The sequence below is a fragment of the Manacus vitellinus genome, unplaced genomic scaffold, assembly GCF_001715985.3.
Source record: "Manacus vitellinus isolate BGI_N305 unplaced genomic scaffold, ASM171598v3 scaffold_3_pilon, whole genome shotgun sequence".
NCBI classification, from domain to species: domain Eukaryota; kingdom Metazoa; phylum Chordata; class Aves; order Passeriformes; family Pipridae; genus Manacus; species Manacus vitellinus.
In genome coordinates, this window is record NW_021940535.1 from 24122329 (window position 1) to 24140724 (window position 18396).

Sequence of the window (18396 nt, forward strand, 5' to 3'; positions counted from 1 at the left end):
AGCCGCGGTCCCGCGGGGCGCGCTCACGTGGCGCGACGGCTCCGGCTCGTAAAAGGCTGCGGCGGCTCTAATAAGGCTGATGTGGAGGAGCTCTGTTAATTAGTTAGTCTCTGTGAGCCTGGGGATGCCACTTTAGAAATAGCTAATTAGTATATTTATTTTTAATTCTGGCCGCTTTTTTGTTGGTGGTGTTGAAACACCGCGATGCCACCGCAAACACGCATGTAAGTATTGGTGAGGCTGGAGGGTTCGGGACAAACACAGGCGTGGTTCCGCTGGCTGCGGTCTGGTCCGAGCCTGGCGCGTTCTTGGGTGCGTCAGGCTGGTGTGCGCTTCACATCTTAGGAGGAGGCGTAGCTATGGATTCACAGAATAGTTTGGGTTGGGAGGGACCTCATCTAATCAGCCCCCCCGCCCTCGAATGAGTTGCTCTGAGCAACTAGATCAGCTTGCTCAGACCTCTATCCAACCTGACGTTGAATGTTTCCAGGGATGGGGCATCCACCAGCTCTCTAGACAACCTGTTCCAGTGTTTTACTGTTCTCCTTATATGTAATCTAAATTGACTTCCCTTCAGTCATGGTGAGCTTCCCAGGTGGTGGGAAGGAGTTAGGGGAAAGTCAGAATCTCAGCTCTTGATGATGGAAAGTTAGGGCTTTATATGGGTTTCTGTGGGACTAGAGTGTACTAGAGAGCCTCGGAACATAGGACCTCTGCCCTGTCAAAGACTTTGTAAACCTTCTGCCTGTGTATGACCTCAGGCCCCTCATTGTCAATGTGAAGATAAGAGGCTATAAAACAGTTTGGGAAAAACCTGGTTGACAATAGAAGCAAATAGCACTTCACTTCTCACCTCGGGTGCTGGAACAAGAGGTTCTTACCATCTGCTAGTCACCTTTCTAGTGCAGAGCTTAAAGGCTGCACATGTTTCTTTTAAGGCTTAGCAAAGGACCCAGTCTGTTTTTGGTGCTTTCCTGTTTCTCATGGGAGTTCATTCTTGTCTGAGTGCAGCCTTGTGCTGGCTCTGCCTCGTCTTTGTGATACAATGGTGAGCAGTGAGTTCAGCTCTGCCTGGGCCAGAAGGATATGGTGGCAAAGGTTTCCTTGTCCCTGAAGTCACATACTGTCTGATGACAGGCACATTAACTTGTATGTGCCCCCATTGAAAACAATTGCTAAAGAAGTCAACAGTACAAAGTTGTTTTGAATCACAATACCTGCAGTTCCATTTCCGTCCCAGAGTCAAATTTACCAAGTCCTTGCACAGCAGTTTCAGTACACAGAACTTGTTAAAGGGAGGCTGGCTGACAAAGCACTTGCACCCAAAAAAACTGGACACCAATAATTGAGACACAGAGCAGGGATGTGTAGTATGCCTGTGGTATTGTGCAAAAGCGTTTTCCTTGGAACGCCAGGGCTTGGAAAGTAATTAGGCACCACCATAGATGAAAAGGATGCTCTTGAATTATGCAAAATTAATTCAGAAATAGCTGTTACAACTGTTTGAATCGATGAGAGATTAGATAGTACAAAGGAACAGATAGTAGCAGTTGACAGTGTTTGAACTGTGTTCATATGACAGCATGCTGATATTCACAGTATTATCAGCGTTTTTGAAAAGTAGGAAATAGTTTTTAGGCAGGTATTGCCTTTGGACGGTGGCATTTTAAATGGCTCACCATATGATTATGATAGTTGGAAGTTCCTTACTTTAGGATAACGTAGCTTGATAGGCATTATCTTATCAGTTTAAATAAGGCAACATAGAAACCCTACTCCACTGTTCTGACTATAGCAGAATTTACTTGGATTTAGCAGTAGGTTGTCTGAGGTGAAATTGCCAGAACTTTTTTGGGGGCACCATGGAAGTCCCAGGAGTTACTGCTGTGACAGATTTACAGGCTCAGGCATAATCCATCTTCACCTTCACTGGAATCACATTATGTCTGCAAAGATCATAAAAGTGGGTGATGACTGCTCATTCTATCACTTCTTCCTTTTTTTTTTCTGAACACTCGCTTGCCTTTCAACCTCCTGCCACTTGTGCCAGGAGTATATTTCACTGTCCAGAAAGTTTCAGGGGTTTGTGGTCTAATGCTGTTGAGAAATTGTGAAGATCATCTAGGATCTTCCTTGCCTTCCTAAATTTCATTGTTGCCCTTGAGTCGCAGGCTGGTTATGGTGTTGACAGTCCTGTTGACTGTGCATCCAGTTGTGTGATTTTTTTGTGCTGTGGAAGGCAAAGGGACTCTTTGCCTTCCACATCTTTCACGCATTTGTATGATGCCTAAAATTAAACTTTTGCAATGCTGTTCGCCTTTATGACTTCAGTTTTGGTTTACTGGTTTGGCACCTATTGACATTTTGGCTGGGGCCCTCTATTCTTGTAGTGCTGCTCAGAATTGTCAACCTTGGAATGCTTCCCTGTTCGGTTGTTATTTTGGGGTATGAGCCAAATCCAGTGCCTGTAACCCTTAGGTGGCATGCCTTGAGCTTGCCTCCATACTGAACCTGGGACAACTTAAGAGGCTTTCCAATGCATGTTGAAGGTGTGACTTTGCACAGAGTTGGTTTGTGTGAGCATCTGTTTGGGGTTAGACTGGAATTATTTCAGTTTGACTAAATTTGAACATGGTTGAAATTGTCTGTCCTCTGCTCTAAATAGGAATACATTGTGCAAACTTGAATAAGGGAACACAGCCCAACTGATGGGTTTTTTTTGTGGTAGGAGCAAAAATAAGAGAATTACAGCTAGCCCTACTTTCTCATAGTGTATGTTCTTCTGATACATCACTGTCAGAGAAGAATGTGTTAGTGTCACAATCGACAAGGAAAGTGTTGCATACAAATAATTCTTAAAAAACTCAAATACGTTAGTCAGTGGCGTAGAAATAGCTGATGCTTCCCACAAAATCCGTGAATGTGCATGCAGGCAAGCGTTCTCCTTGCAGCCTACAGAAGGGCAAGTTGCATGTTTTCTGGCTTTGGTATCAGGAAAGTTGCTTTTTCACTTGAAACATGAGAATTCTTCCTGTTGATGTGGAAAGTAAAAAAACTCACCTCAGGCTTGTCTTTTTTTCATTGCCTAACAAGACAGGTGGAATTCATGGGAATAGTGCTTGGAAAAATGTTCTTGTGACAGCTGGGGACCTCAGGTGCCTTCCTTTTCCAATCACTCGTGATTGAAACAGATCTGACAACCCTCCTGGCCTCATTTTCTGTCTCTGTCAGCCTTGGCCCTTGGTGACAGCCCTGCCAGCCTCCACAGGCACACATGAACTGCCTACTCATGGTTCTGTGGGAATGGTAACTCCGCGCAGTCCAAGACATCTGAGTGTGCTCCTGGATGTACTGGTGGTATTTTGTCAAATTTGGAGAAGGGAGAACTGAGAGATGGGGATGTCTTGAACTTTGGACTTCTGCTGAAAAAACATAGGATTGATTATTCTGGCAGTTTCTGGATTGTGTGCTGTTTGTAGCTGGGAAGGTTTGTTTTTGAAAAGTACCTTTTGGGAGTTTTAAACAATTAACTGTGTTTTATGTGCAAAAATAAATGAGTTCAGTAGGTATGAAATCTCCTATTAGAAATAAAACTGACTTTTTCAGCAGCTGTGAATTATTTCCAGCTTTTGCTAGACTTTTGGTATTTATCCGTTGTAGCGTGTATCTTTAAAAGACATTACTTCTCACATCTGCAACATTGCAGCAGACCATTGTATCTGAACGTGTGGTCTGTTCATGTTGAAATATTTTCCCTGAGCAAACTTGGAACGTTCATCACCTCTTTGCCTTCTTGCCTTTTTGTGGGATTTAATGGCAAAAATGTTCTGTGTCATCCAGGTGTTTAGAATAGATAAATATTTTGACATTTGTGTTTAGGCATATATGTATTTACTTTCTTTGTGTATACTAATTTGTTGACAAAGTTAAAATCCTAGGCTCTGATGCTGATTGAAAATCAGTTTCAGAATGTAGTTGAAAAGTTATTTCTGTACTGAAAGTTAAAAATGAAAATACCAGTGGCTTCCAGGACTACACAATAAATGGCAGCAAACAAACCCATCATGGCAGAGATGTTTGGTGCATGCTTGTCTTTGATGTCAGTCTGCTGATGGCAGTGGACTTCTGCTGGGAATAAACTTGACTTGTGATTTTGGGTGTAGAAATACAGGATTTCAGCTGTGGAAATAGTGTTGATAAGCAAGCTTCATGGTGAGGATGCTCTTTTTAGACTTCTGAAGTGTGCCCACCTTGTATGCATCAGGTTTGTCTATTATTACCTTAAGCTCTTTTGGTAAAATGGGGACTCATCAATAACTGAATGAGATTCTTCGTAGGCAGGCTATGGGGAGCAAGTCACAAATTAAAACTTTGAAGTTCTGCAGTAAGTTACTTAAATCAATACTAGTACCTTAGTACTTGGGAATGCATAAAAGATTAAAAAAAAAGTCTTCTACAGGGAAAGAGTTTATGTTTTTTTTGGATCAAAATCAGTAATTACACCCCCATAATGACTCCTCTGGTGCAGATGCAGAAGCAATAGATGAAGAAGAAGAAATTAGGCATACAGTAATCACAGCAGTGGCTAACTCAGCTGTACATTAGCAGAAGAACTAATGCAGTGGCTCCTGGAAGCAATTTATTCATAGCAGCGAGGCGCATAGCTCCTAGTATGTTTTTCCATTAAAATGCATAATGCTTCATTTTTAACACTTCTCTGTTCTGAGTGAATTCCATCACAGCAGTGGATTCTGGCTGTTGGCTGTAGGAGGTGGGGGTGAGGAAGTATCCAAAGGGGTTCAAGTATGGACAGCATGACTTCAGCAGAATAAAACTGGGCCCATGTTCCCACGTTACTGTAGCTTATTTCGGAGAGTGATACTTTGGTCAAGTTACTGCTTGTTCTTGTAATGGAGGTGGAACTTATTTCAGCAACATTATTTTTGGAGAATGAGCCTCCTTTGGGTCCTTCACCTTGGCACAACTAAATTTTAAAAAAGATAAAAGAATAATAAAAAGTAATCCTTATATGGGGGCCTCTATGAGCAACCTTCGTTGTCTGTGACCGTGGAAAAGGGCAGACCGCTCTTGATTTTGAACTTCATCTCAGTGATGTTCTGTTGAACATTCAGGGCTGGAGAAAAACTCCTTTAGATGAGGAACTGTCCTCTCACCATGTATTTTTATGTCTGAGAAGTACTTTCCCATGGAGTTAAACACCCTACCTATCGCATCCCCTTTCTCGCCCCAGATCTTGAGTTTCTATTTAGGGATTAAAACAGTCTATACAGAATTTTCCTGGAGTTTGGCTAAATGAGGTACAGTTTACACATAGCATATTTTGTGATACAAATTTGTACTTGCACGGGAGTACAAAAATAAGTTGTACTGTTGCCAGTTTGAGTCTTCCTGTTAAGCTGGCACATCTGACTCTTATCTTCTGTCTTGTTTTGAATCAGAAACAGATACCCAAGGATGTGGCCAACATTTTTAATGCCCCCAGCGGCAATGAAGATTTTCCAGGGTTCCAAGATGATGCTTCCGGACAGAACTTGTTGTCAGAGAACAGCTATGCTAGTTTTGATTCCCTGGAGTCTGGAAAAAAGGTAGGAATGGATTGCCATGGTCCAGTTATGGCCTTTGGGTGCAGTAGTACTCTGAGCCTGTGTCAAAGCTGTGTGAACCCTAACTCACACAACAACTCATAATTTGCAGTTCTCATATTAAAAATAAATGTAAACAAACTTGCTATCCTTTTAGGATTTAATGATGGTTTTTGAAAACATAATAATATGAAAAAGAAAATGGGTTTCATTAGAAGGTGAGTTTAAGTGAAATTGGAAAGATAGAATTACTGTTGTGCTCTGGATACCTAAGGCAGTGGAAATGCATGATACTGGATGGCCATTTGTGAGTATGCAGACTTCAAGGTATTTCTTCCAGAAATTTATCTCAGTGCTGTTTCTGTACTAAATCATGTTTTAATAGGGGTGAGCCACAGAAACCATCAGCTTCTGCTGTGATAGTGTGATTTGCTGGTTCTCTGCTCTCTTGATGGTGAAGGAGCTTGGATCAGCGCAATGATTTGATATTTTTCCTTCTCTGATTTCGTAGCTGGAGGTAGCAACTGAATTCACAAGAAAGGAATACAACTGGTGTGCTGTCTTGGCTGCACAAAAATTTAGTTTTTAGGCTTTTAGGAGCCTATATTTGATAGACATGGGATTAATGTATTACAAGATACCTTTGTTGTTTGTACTCTCAAAAAGGTTCCTCTGTTTGATTAATAAGAAAATTAAAAATGCCTTTTCTTTTCCTAGTCCATCAGGTCAGTACTTGGTTAAGAGGTGCTGATGGCAGGGAAGATGATTAGTGTTAGCAAATGAAACAGACAGAACAAGGCTTGTAGGAGTATGTGCTGTTTCTGGACCTTTATAGACAAATGATGTAAGGAGAGTGCAGAAACCTTTTGGGGGTAGAGCCAGTGTCTTTGTGTACGGAGAAAGATGATGGCTAAAATGTAGTGAAATATACTGGGTCTAAATTGGTTTGTAATTTTGTTGCTAGACAGCAGTACTGATAACTTCATAAAACCGGGAGGTAGCTTACTCTTGTATTTGTGGCTTTGTGTGGAGCATCAAAAGGGATCACTGGGGAGAGGTGGTGGTGGAGGGGAAGCCTTGTGTGGGAGACTGAGCTTCTGCTGCCTGCTTGGGGACTGCAGACAGCTTACTTTACTTCTCTCTCCTTTGGTTTCTCAACTTGTGAAATGAAGATTATGATAACGGTCGTTGCTGAAAAAGCATTTTAAAATCCTCTGATGAAAAATGCTACTGCTACTTTAACATGTGTTACTGAGAATCCCACTGAGACTTGTTCCAAATTTCCAGCTGGCACTGCAACCTCCTTCTTCACCATGCCTGTGTTTCCCTTGGGCTGAGAATTACTTTAAATGTCCATCAGTGTTGAGTTTAACTCCTTTACCTCTAAATGCTATAATAAAAACATCCTGAGTTCCATCCAATTGCAACATAATCTGCAGTCCTTCTGCATCAGGGCCCTTCATCAGGATGAGCATCATCTGGAGTTTATGATGCTAAACACCACTGTTGCTGCAAAAGACTATAGGTACCTGTGCAGGAAACAAAAAGGTTTTGGTGTGAGGGGCAAAATGATGGGAAGTTCAGAAAAATTCTGCCATTATTGGGAGAGGAGGCAAGGTAGCTGCCCTGCTGAGGCGATGAATGGAATGTCAGTGCATCAGGTGTTCTCTTGGATCTGGTGCATAAATGAGTTAACAAGTAATGACCTCTGTGTGCCTGCTTTTCCTCAGAGCTTTCTGAAGTCCTACTCCCATAATCTCTGCATTTCTGCTGAGCTTCCACCATTTCTTCTATAGGTATCCCTGATATGTATTTTATAGACAGTTCTTCATAGATGCAACAGCATAGCTCTACATGTGTTATTTTTAGTTACTTTAGCTAACAAACAGCATATTCCCCCCCCCCCAAACTTCATTGTGGAATTTCATGAAAACACAGAATGCATAAAAACATCAGTTTCCCTTCAAGAAATGTAATTCAACTTTTAAGTAACTTCCCTATTGTGTTTGTTCCTTTCTCAAGCAGCTGCACTGCAGCTATCAACATCAAAAGAATGAAGTAATTTTGCTCAGAGAAAACTCATTCCAATTACCCATAATAATTTGTAGATGTTTTAAGTGTAAAGAAAGAGCATATGCAGTAGCACCCCACCCCCCTCCCGCCCAGTCCCCTCTAAGTTTTTCACCAGATACTAATGTAAAGAAGTGTGTAATTAAAGTCTGGGAAGGGAGGGAATTGAAAGAAAGAATAAAGATATTTATCAAGTGCATTGTATTAAAGGTAATTTCTGTTTTTCATGTGGGAGGAAGAAATAGCAGAGGAAAATTGGGGAAACAAACTTATATGTTTCTGACTTTCAAGGGGCAGGTGTGGTGTGAACATGTGAACAAATCTTTTGGGAGACTAACAGAGAAGTTGACAAGATGGTCTTCTACTAGTTCTGACTGGAAGTATGGAAATACATTTCTGATTTAGTAAAAATATTGTGTTTAACTGGTATGTAATGTGCATATCGTGAAGAGTGTTTTAATAAGATCTTTTTACTTCCTGGTCTGTAGGCAGAGATTTAGGATCTGTCTGCCCTAGAACATGTGTGAATAATAAAGTGCACCAAAAACAGAGAGTTGAGCAGTTGAAAGGTGGAGGGATGTTAGTCAGGTTGTTTGAAGCTCTGTGGATTTGTGTTGGTATCTGGCAGTTCAGTGACGGTGTAACAGTGTGAGGAGGAGCAGACTCCCATCTCCAGGAGCCTGTACTGCTGCAGCAAGCCTAGAGGAGGTAGTTGTTTTACTGCAATGTCAAAAAAGGAGGGCTCTTTCTTTCTGTAATTGTGGTTTGTATCTTCTTTTATTCAAGGCCGGGTTTTTTACATGCAGAAGAAAACATGCAAAACAACATGATAATTTACTCCTAAGACAACTGATAGTTTATTTTTTGGGGTTAGTAATGAAAAAGGGGAGGAAGAGATGAAGAAGAAAGTTTCCCCCACAAGAAGCAGCTCAGTTAAAGCCCTGGGCTCAAAATGAGGGGAAAAAAAAATCTTTCAGGGTTAAAATAACTCAATGCTGAAACTGAATATTGTCTTCTTTTTTAGTTTTGACAGGCTCTGCCTGCTAAGTGCTTTCACAGTTATATGCCATTGAATTGGTACTGGCTTGAACCTCAAAACTGGTTTACTGTGGCTGTGTGACTACTCTGTATCTGTCTCTCACAGCTACTGGCTGGTATTTTTGCAGGGAGGCCGATTTCAGTCCAGATACCTCACTGAAGAGCTGCGGAGGATTTTCACTGAAGACACAGACTCTGAAACAGAAACATTTGAAGGCTTTGCTTCAAATGAGGTGCATGTGAACAAGAAAGAAGTTCTGGTAAAGGCAGTCACACCTACATGTCAATGTATATGTTGACTTCTTTGTTCCTGTCTCTTCTGTGTAAACCTCCTGTTCTAGTAGGAATTTTTCTGATAACACTGTGATGTTCTTTCTTCATCCTGAATTTAAATGTGTTACCTTAAAAGAGATTTATTTAATGTAGCATCACATATTAGAAATGAGAACTTCTTCCCCTGCTTGCAGACTGCCTGTGCTAGGCAAGATTCTTCCTCTGGAGACAGCCATGTCTGTATCCCAGACTATATTAATATGTAGATTTTGTATTGATCTCTGCACAGGAAGAAGTCGCGTACCATGAACTTTTAAAAATTTGTTGATTTAGGTGAATTTATGATGCTGTCTTTGGGTGCTGAGACTGCTGTCTAAAACTAGTGATTTAAAAATTACTTTTATTGTGTCACAGCCAGTAATGTAACATGGGATTCTTCCTGCCTCTAGACGGTGGAGTCAGACCTGAGTGATGAAGAATGCCCTAATTTATTGGGTAATGAGGAAGAAAAGGAGGAAGTTTCCCCCAAGAGAAGAAGCTTTGGCCTTCGCGTTGCTTTGCAGTTTCCCACCAGAAAGTCATCTGAGAAGAAAGTGCCTGAACAGTCTTTGTCTGACTTACCTGTAAAGGACAGTGAATCGCTCACACCTCTTTCAAGAGAAATAAACTGCAAGTGGTCAGACAAACTAGAGGGCTCCACTTCAGAGTCTGAAGAAGACATTAAAGAAACACAGGAGGAAACTTCCAGTGCAATGATTAAGAGAGCCATAAATATAAAAGAAAATAAAGCCATGGTAAGACTGAAGAGTGCTGTTTTGTTCTCTGACGTTTACATGCAATTACTTAGCTTCAGCATATTTGATTTTTGGGGTCCCTGTTGGTACTATGCTGGGAAAATCTTACGGTGAATTTTTCTACCTGGGAAAACCCTACAGGTCTTTCAGCACTCAGACATTTACCTCTAAAATAGCCTCAAGTAGGACTAAGCTGGTCAAGTTCAAAACCAGAGCTGAACCAAGCATTTTTAATGAGGATGTGAACAAAGTTACAGATGCCCAAGTTTTGTGGCCTTATATTCAGAACATGTCAGAAAAACAGCTGATCCCTTCAGGTGTTTCGTGGTGTCATTTGCACAATAGATTTTCTGCTTTTTGTTAGTGCACAACAGATCTACTGCAGTTATTGATTGGAAAACCAGGTAGAAACTGCTAAGGATCATAAATGTAATTTTTGCACTGCTGTGGTAATGTACCTCCAGGACATCTACCTAGTGCAAAAGACCATCCTGCTGAAGTGCTTCTGATGCTGCATGTGCTGTGGTTACAGAACTGCCAGTGGGGCTCAGTTGCTTTATGACAGAGAGTGTACCCATGTGTCTGGTTATATCTGCACTGCTTAAGGGGACACTGAGTTCTCTGACAAAAAGCACAGGTCTTTCAACAGTCATTCAGTAAAACAGTCCACAGGGAACATCTTACTGTCTTCTGCCAAGGGCACCCTGTCTTTCTTTCTTCCCTCTCTCCTGTCATATGAACTGAATTTCTTGCTATTGGTCATGGGTGTCATTATCATGTTGTATTGTGTTCCCTTAGTGCTGTTTCAACAAGATTTTATGTAATTCTGTCTAATTCTAGTTCCTAGTAACAATTAGTGGGAGTTATGAAGTTAGCACTGCTAGATTGCAGAGTTTTGCTCATTCAGGAGTAAATGAACCCCTTTTGTGAGCTCCATTTAAATAAAGTGTCTCCAGAAAGTTTCATGCACTGAAAGTTCATATGTTTAGATATAATTTGAAGTGCATGTGAAGAGTGGATAGTAGGTGTTGCTTGTTTGCAAGTTGCAGAGAGCTTTTAATGTGACATCACTTGATTTCAGCTTGCTCAGCTACTGGCAGAATTGAATTCCATACCAGACCTGTTCCCAGTGAAAACACCCACCTCAACTCCTTCGGTAAGTTTTCGGTACTGACTAGTGGTGACAATTGTTTTTGTTAGACTTAGGATTAAAGTGTTTAATCAGAAACTTTGACCAAGTTTGTTCTGGTTTTCTTTAAGTTTGGATACTTTATTTGTATAGATTTGCTATTGGTCAGGAAGTATTAGAGATTATGTGAGGAAATGGAATTTTATAAATTAATTTATGAAGAAATAAGAAAACTGAGATGAGATGCTACTTTATATTTTTTGCCCTAGAAATACTATTGAGATGGTAGACATATGTCTGTGTATGTGGGAACAGAGAAGAATAGTTGCTTTCCTTTGGATTTAGATTCTGTTCATTTCCCTCTTGCAGGCTTTTCTTCTAAAGTCCACAGTTCCCAGTAGAGCAATGCTCATGAAATTGAAACATGTCAACACAAACTGGAATGAGACTGTAGTTGTTTCAACTGCCTTTTCTCGACTTTAGGCAGAGGATTGTCAATCCCTCCTAGTTCTCTTTAGTGTTTTTCCACATGTATTATAAACAGAAGAGATGTGAGGAAAAACTGAAGAGCCATGTCTTTGGAAGGCCCATTTAGAAATGCTGGTATGGTGATTATTAAGTGAAAAGATGAAGCCAAGTTAAACAGAATTTGAAAGGCTGGATCACCTTGCTAGCTTTAGTTAAATGTTGTAAAAAACATACTTTAAATACGTACACAAGCCTGCTACTTTAATTTAGTACCTTTAATGGAGGAAAGGAGAGGGCACAAGAAGTATTCTAGTTACCTCATCTGCTTGATTTTTGACTTCCAACCTGTCTCCTTGTAATGTGTCTTTCACTTCTTTGAAAGAAAATGTAAGTGTATGGTAGCAAGCAGACTTGCTTTCTACATCTTCTTTATACTGTCAGATTTAGTAGCTGCCTTATGGTAGATGCCCAGGCAGGACTTATGGTACATGAATTCAGTCATGCAGTAATTGGCAGGTGTGACAATATCAGGAGGATATCTTTCACCTCTAAAGAATTTCCAAGTTTTAGGAATCATGAACCATGAGAAGCAGCTTAATAATGCCCTTTCAATTTAAAAAGTTTAAAAGAAAATAAACTAGAATTTGGATTGTTCCTCAAAGGTGTATTCAGATTGTGGGAAAATCTGAGCATTTAGCTACCAAAGAACAGTAAGAACTAGCTTCTACCTTAATATGACAAGATGTTAAATTTTTGGTGTAGTTCTATGACATTAATTGGAATAGAATTTGACCTGAAGGTGTGGTGTTTTAAAAGGAGCAGAAGGTTATAGTCTGTAGGGAGAATACTTAAGAATGCTAGAAATTGGTGAGGTTTGGCTTAACAATTAAGGAGTGGGAGAACAACAGATTAATTTATGATACTACAAGTGTGGTACAGACATTTTCAGATCGTTTCTAGTGTTTAATGCTACGAATAACTGAAAGGACAGTTACTGGAATTTTCTTCCCCTTCTAGAAACAGAAGAAAACCCCAAGGAGGACATTTTCTGAAGGCCAGATAGCACGTCGAATGAACCCAACCAGAAATGCTCGTCCACCAGAAAAATTTGCCTTGGAAAAATTTACTGTGTCGGCTGTCAAATTTGCAGAACATATCCGTAGCTATAGGCAACAAAACCTCTTGAAGAGACTCAGTGTGGTATTTGCCAGACTTTGATATCTCCAGTAGTCAGGAATTAGGAAACATTTAAATTGTTGGCCAGCACTTAGACCAGACATCGCATCTTACAGAAAGTTATTGAGAATCTTTGGTTGGGATTAGCTACAGAAAAAGTTATCTCCAGGCCTTTCTGCCTCATCTTTCACCTGTTAAGTGGGCTCTGCTTGTGACCTGTGTTGTCCAAGCGTAACAAAGCAGTTTACTTACAGTCTGTTATTTATTCATTATCTGAAAATTCCTAGCCCTTATAAGGAAGACTCTTTTAAGTGTGCATCCACACAGACTGGATACCAGTTCTGCTTGTAGGAAAGAGTGCTGGGCATAGCTGAAGCATTATAGAGGGAACTTGGCTATTAGAAAAAGTGGAGTAGCACTGAATGAGAACCTGAGCAGGCAAATGACTGTTTTGGGCAGAACAGAGGCAATCTTAGAGTGAAGAGACAGGTATGGGGAAGGCTAAGAATCAGATAAGATTTATCCATGAATAGGGGTCAAAGAGAAGGATATTTGGAATGAAAAAAGAGCATTTAATAGTGAGTGGAGTACTCTCCTCCAAATAACAAAGAGGGGATAGTAAGAAAGGGAGGCCTGGGTATGCAGGGCTAACCTAAAACTTCAGTAGAGGGTTTTTGCAGGGCATTAGACATTGTCATTGGAGAAAGCAATCAGAGAGTATGCAAGGAGATTGAAGGAGGAAAGCACGGGAAGGCATATGATCATAGTTTCTTATTTTGAGAGGGAAGAAATGGAGTATGAAGGGTTACAGTGGAGGAGTGCAGGGAATGCAAAGAAAAAAAGTTAGCAGAAGTCATGTCAGGGATTTATGGAAGTAGAAGTAGTAATGATGGAAAGGAAGAACATTGAAACAGAATTAATAAAAAAGGTAGTAGAGAAAAAGTTAGGGAGGAGAGGGAAAGAGGCAGTGATAATTTGGAAACTATTACCTGTTCTTCCAGTGGTGCCTGTAGTCTGCCCACTCTGGACTGCGTACACATTAAAAATGAAAGAATTTGTTACCAAGTTTGGTGACAGAGTCTTCGTGACATCAGACAAAAGGTATTGAGATGAGTTTGTTTAGCAGGGGGATTGTGGAGTGCGCAAAAGAAGGAGGTCATCAAAGTACTCGTCTCATCGTCCAGTAGAAGATATTACTGAAGAGGACTTGGACAACATTGCAGTCACTGTTAGAGACAAAATCTATGACAAAGTTCTAGTAAGTGGCTGCTGTATTCTTCAGTTTGTCTGTCTGCTTGAAATTAAAAGTCTTTCAGTAGTTCACTGGAGTTTGCTGAAAGGTGTGCTTTCCTGAGGTTCTGGAGAGAGTGCAGCTCATCATTATTATTTTATGCAAGCACGACCTTGAAAGCTTTGTCAGGCTTGACTGTGCTGGTTGATACACCCCACCAGCTTTTTGCCTCTGGAGAGAAGTGCTTTCTTGCCACAGAGCTATTAAATAAAATTTGCTATAGCTCTGACTCACCACTGAGAAGAGCTGGCATCCTTTTTATCTCTCATTCTCAATATAAATGTTGTGTTGGTTGTACCATTAAATAATAGTGATCCCTGATGTTCCTTGTACCCCCTGGAAATTACATTTCTGTACAGGTTGGGTAGTTTCCAAAGTTCTTGATGGAACTCCTTCCTTTCTTTCACTGGATTTGGCTATTGATTGTCATAAAGATCAACTTACTATGTATTTCATTGTATTGGCAGAGATGAGTCACAGGGTCATTTTCTGAATAGTTCTAGCTTTTTCTTAGGTAGAAGAAAGGATCAGAACTGCAACATGAGGCTCATGTAATTTGAGACTTCCAGCGCAACTAACTGAAGCTGGATGCTGTCTCTGTAAAATTCCTACCATTGCTATATGATTTATCATAATAATAGAACTTACTAAGATTTTCATTGCTGAATTTGACTTCGGTTTGAAATTTGTGCTTATTATTAGGAAAGTTTGTCATGGAGCATTTAAGATGTCCTAGGATGTTTCTCCTCCTTTCCACTTTTAGGGTAGTACTTGCCACCAGTGTCGACAAAAGACAACAGATACAAAGACAATCTGTCGCAACCAGGGCTGTGGAGGAGTAAGAGGGCAGTTTTGTGGACCGTGTCTTCGAAATCGATACGGTGAAGATGTGAAATCAGCTCTGCTTGATCCAGTAAGTATCATTTTTTGGGCTTGGAACAAAAGTATAATGAACAATATATGCTCATGGTAACATGTGTTTAAACTTCTTTGCCATGAGAAGATCTGTAGTACTGTTATGACTGACACTGATTTTGTTTAGAACTCAAGTGGAAAGTGCTGGACCTGGGTTACCAGCCACCTGTCTTTGTGCTTTGAAGCTCCGCTTGCTTATCAGATGGTGAAGGGCAAGTGTGAGAGCTTTTAAGAAATGGAATCCGTCCACTTTCAGAAAAATGCCAAAACAGACACATTTTTTTAATGCTCTCAGTAACGTGGCATGCAAAGCAGGCTCCTTGTTTTTGATTCCATTGTTTAAAAATGAGAAAAAAAGAGAAGGACCCTAAAAGTCTTAGGGTTGATTCCCTTTTCTTTGTTGTCCCCTGAGACACTGAGCAAGGAGAGAGCACAGGCTGCTGCCAGAGAATGAGGCACGTGGATACACAAAGAACCTCTTAGCAGAACAGAGTGCTTGGCTTGTTCTGAGACCTCCTCTCCTCCACCTCTGTTTTAGAGATGAGCTGCTGGGCTGTTCTGAAGGTCAGCAGAAGACTAATGGCTCTGAGGTGCTGGCAGTGGCTGCTGTATTAGCACTTGTGCTTCTGTGTGCAGTTGCTGAGCAGCTTGGAGATGCCTGACTCATGTAAGAGCTGGGTATTCAATTCCAGGAATCGTGCTATACCAGCAGGCAGAGCCAAAGAAACTTGTCACAATGGGTACCCATCTTCTTCTAGGGAGTTGACTACAGTCAGCCTAGCACAGAATGAATTATCATTAGGCATTACAGATGACTTCAGTCTATCTGAAAATCAATACTGAGCACATTAGAGAACCTGAGGCTTCAGAGTAAGCGTTAAAGCATTTAATGATTTCTTTAATCATGCAGAATTTGGAAATTGTTAACAAGGTTGACTGCCTGGCTGATAGAGGCTTTTAAAACCTTGCCCTGAGCAGTCACATGGTAGGGAAGCCATACTTATGTTTGTCTGAGCAACGGGAAGGCCAATATAACCTTGCTCATTACTTGCTTTTATCCCCTGTCCCACATTCATGCCCTTGCAGGCCTGGATCTGTCCTCCTTGTCGTGGGGTGTGCAACTGCAGCTACTGCCGCCGGCGGGACGGGCGCTGTGCCACCGGCATGCTCATCCACCTGGCCAAGTTCTACGGTTACAACAATGTCAAGGAGTACCTGGAAAGGTGAGGGTCATGCTCTGTAGTCATTCCTTATTAAACTGTTGTAGCCCCTTAAATAACACTTGACTTCTTGTGCCCTGGGGCAGATCCTCCACCTATGCAAATGAAGTCTCTTGGACTTCAGAATTTTTCCTAGGCTGAAATCGGCTTCTTTGAAGTGAGTCATACTGTCTGTGTAAACAACTGTTTTGCTTAAGAAATTGAAATGCTTTTGCCTATTTTGAAATCCCTACTGGTTCCTTGAAGCATATAGAAGTGCTGTTTTGGAAGTTGTCATCTTCAGTAATGGAAACTGTTGTTTATGGGGAACCTGAGTTTCCTAAAAAGCACTAACATTGTTTTCTCATGTCTCCTAGTTTACAAAAACAACTGGCGGATGACAATTGACAACACTGAGCTCAAGATGTGCCTCCAACTGGTTAATATGTTGAAAAATTTTGACTTCAAAAGTTTATTACTCCGTTTTATATAAGATAGAATTGTTGTGTATAGTACATTAATTTTTGTGTTGGGAACTTTTTGATTGATATGGTCTTATGCAAAAGATCTCTCAGGAAAATGTTTTGGTAGAGAAATCTACATGCACAGACCTATAGGTTAAGTGAAATGGCACTCTTGAACCTTGAGTGGTTAATTTTTAATAGAGCTACCCAAGCACGTGATAGAGAACTTGATCAGTTTGAGCAATATTTTTATTTATATAATTGTGCAAGTTTGCAGAAAGGATGTTTAACAACTACCTTCAAAGCATCCATATCTTTAAAGAAACAAAACACCCTTGTCTACCAACTTGACCTTAAAGATTCAGTTTTCCAACCCTTGCTTTCTGAACCTGTTAATCCACCTGTAGTTTATGGAACTTGTCCCTGCAAAGAAGGAAAGTGTACTTTCATTTGATGCCATTATATTCCAACCAAAGCTGATGCAATCGACCAGTGGGAGGATGATTGTTTTTTTTATTTTATTTCAAAGTGCAATTATTCACAGAAACATGAAACTAGAAGAGTATTTCTTTAAAAATATAAAATAAAATTTTAAAAATTTTAAACATCATCCCAGTAAAACCAGCAGTTTTTGTGTAGTGCATCTGCTGCCTGAACCATCTGGTCTAAATCAGAGTTCAGGATTAATTTTTTTTTTGCTTACAGTTCATACTTAAAGGTTTTTTTCATTTGTACAACCAGGCTTTTGAACAACTTTGTTTAAATGCAACATGCTTGTACTGCATGTTAAAATATGTTAAAATTCTTGTAAGATACATGTTTCATTTTATGTAGAGAGAATAAAGACTAATCTAAAGAGGAGTATTTTGTGAGTCAAACTACACCCAGATGCTAATGTTTCCCATTTACTTTCCCGTAGCTGTTGTAATGGTGCTTGCAGATCAATAATCATTATGTGGAGAAACACATGAACACAACACTGATGGATGAGGAAATAACAACATAGAGCACATAAGTGTTACACTAAGGATTGTGTTTTTGTGAGGCAAATCTCCTGGTCCAGCTGACTTTGAAAAATGTTTATCTTCTTTTACTACAAGGCAGATAGAGAAAGCAGCATGTATTATTGAAAGGTTAGTACTAAACTGCCAAGAGTAAAGCTATTCCTGCCAGAACCCATTTACCTGACTTCTTGATTTTCAGATTGAAAGTCCAAACATAAGCTGGCCCTCTGCTTTTGATTTTATAAACTGGACATTCATAAACATTATCAGTTTCCCTTTGATCCACTGGAATTGCCCTTAAAAAATATTGGCATTGCTAAGTCGTTGAACTGCACTTCAGGAATCGGCCCCAGCTTGATGTCCAGCCTGGTGCCTGCAATAAACAGCACGTGGTTTACATAGTGTTCTGTAGTGCAAGACCGGAATAATTTGGGTTTTAACAGTGGCTAAACAGATAAAGCTACATTTGAACATGCAGATTTAGTGTGGACTGTTGTTGTCCAGTTGTGCATCATCTCTTTGTATGAATGCAGAGATCAGTACGTAGCATCTGCCTGGACTGGACTTGTGGTTTCATCAACATGCCCTCTTATTGAAAGCAGGGACTGGAAACTATTTACAGTTGGGACTTAAAATATGAATGTTCCTGCCAAAGTCAAATTCTCAGATTTTCCCCTACTCCTCCACTAGTTTATGGTGAATTCTCCACCAAAGGGTGGAGAACTATGCTGGAGCACTTAGCCTGTATTTGTAGTGTGAGATATCAAACAGGTACTTTGGTGTAGTTAAAACAGATGAGTTCTGTGCTGCTGAAGGGCCATGCACTTTCTGAAAGCTGCTGGATTTAAGTTTGTTGTGTGTTCTTCTAACATAAACTAGCATATAAAATGTTGCATATGCTTGTTGTGGATTTTAGGAGGATTTATGTGACAGGAAACTATATATGCAAATACCATCACAAACACAAACTTC

The 18396-nt window shown here is 40.4% G+C and overlaps 1 protein-coding gene across 1 annotated transcript; it reads left to right on the top strand.

The window, feature by feature from the left end:
- The first annotated feature begins 204 nt into the window (after nucleotides 1–204).
- CDCA7L (cell division cycle associated 7 like) lies at nucleotides 205–17740 on the top strand. The gene is made up of 11 exons (XM_029961774.1): nucleotides 205–224; nucleotides 4728–4803; nucleotides 5460–5606; nucleotides 8840–8971; nucleotides 9434–9778; nucleotides 10860–10934; nucleotides 12393–12575; nucleotides 13678–13809; nucleotides 14606–14755; nucleotides 15844–15980; nucleotides 16334–17740. Exons 1-11 carry the CDS (start codon nucleotides 205–207, stop codon nucleotides 16362–16364), a joined length of 1428 nt encoding a protein of 475 aa, XP_029817634.1. The 3' UTR covers nucleotides 16365–17740.
- The last annotated feature ends 656 nt before the right edge of the window (nucleotides 17741–18396 follow it).